We start from the raw sequence: 915 nt of genomic DNA on the forward strand, positions 1-915 counted from the left end.
CCGTGTTTGGTTGGAAAAGGTACCTAAATTTTGATTAGAGGCAACCTAAAACAAAGTGAGCAATTCCGAATGAACATGCAATAAAATAGATCCTAGTGTTGAACACAAGGGTCTGGTGCTTGCTCAATCAAGCCACTTTTTATATGCACTATTGCAGGGGTCCCCAACCACAGAGAACCAAGCCGCGCAAGCAATGGGCAAGCGGACGAAACTCCACTCCCGCTGCTTGTAGAAAACCATCCCTTCTCCCCCGCAACTGCAGTTTCCGCTAATCCTACTGGTCCACAGAGCCGGAAAGATTGGGATTGCTGCATTGTAGGAAATGCAGCTGGACATTCATATGGTTTGAACAATGAGCAGATATGTAGGGACCATGAGTACATTTCTGGTGTAACTATGTACCCTCATTCTGGTTAAACAGTGCTGAAGAAAACATAGCTTAGTGTAACAATAAATTAAAGACATGTGAAAAGAGAAAAGGAAATACCTTACATGTTTTGCAAGCTTACACACAAACCAATCATTCTCACTATCCTTCAACCATTGGGTGGAGTTCCTGACCCATCTCAAAAGGGTTGACTGTGTGGGAGGAAGGCCAAGCAAATATTCCTGCCAGATCAGATGCTCGGCATTCTCTATTCCCATAAGATGTATTTGAATATTCTTTCTATCTGATATATTCCCTAAATATTCTGTATTGGGGTCTCCTGTTTGCAATGTTGTCAATGGCATGATAGAATAAAAGGAGTAGTGCAAATAGTATTTCAGAAACTGCATATTAGCGTGTCAAAGCATTTGTATGTTTATTTAAGAGAATGCTTAGAATTCAATGCATGGAAAGTGTTTCTGTGGGAGACTCCATGGAAGTTTGGATTCCTTCCTCAGCTGCTGAATCCAGCCCCTCTCAAAGGATTC

The 915-nt window shown here is 41.9% G+C and overlaps 1 protein-coding gene across 1 annotated transcript in view; it reads right to left on the reverse strand.

Moving 5' to 3' along the window:
- The window catches only part of LOC114923720 (boophilin-G2-like), a gene marked incomplete at its 3' end in the record, with an annotated part of 14,028 nt that extends 13,645 nt beyond the window's left edge, over positions 1–383 (reverse strand). Inside the window, exon 1 of the mRNA XM_029287054.1 lies at positions 279–383. Within this exon, the coding sequence (XP_029142887.1) occupies positions 279–383 (105 nt within the window). The remainder of the gene's footprint in view (positions 1–278) is intronic.
- Between the last annotated feature and the right edge of the window lie 532 nt (positions 384–915).

The sequence above is a fragment of the Protobothrops mucrosquamatus genome, unplaced genomic scaffold, assembly GCF_001527695.2.
Source record: "Protobothrops mucrosquamatus isolate PMUCROS unplaced genomic scaffold, P.Mucros_1.0 scaffold8911, whole genome shotgun sequence".
Lineage (NCBI taxonomy): Eukaryota > Metazoa > Chordata > Lepidosauria > Squamata > Viperidae > Protobothrops > Protobothrops mucrosquamatus.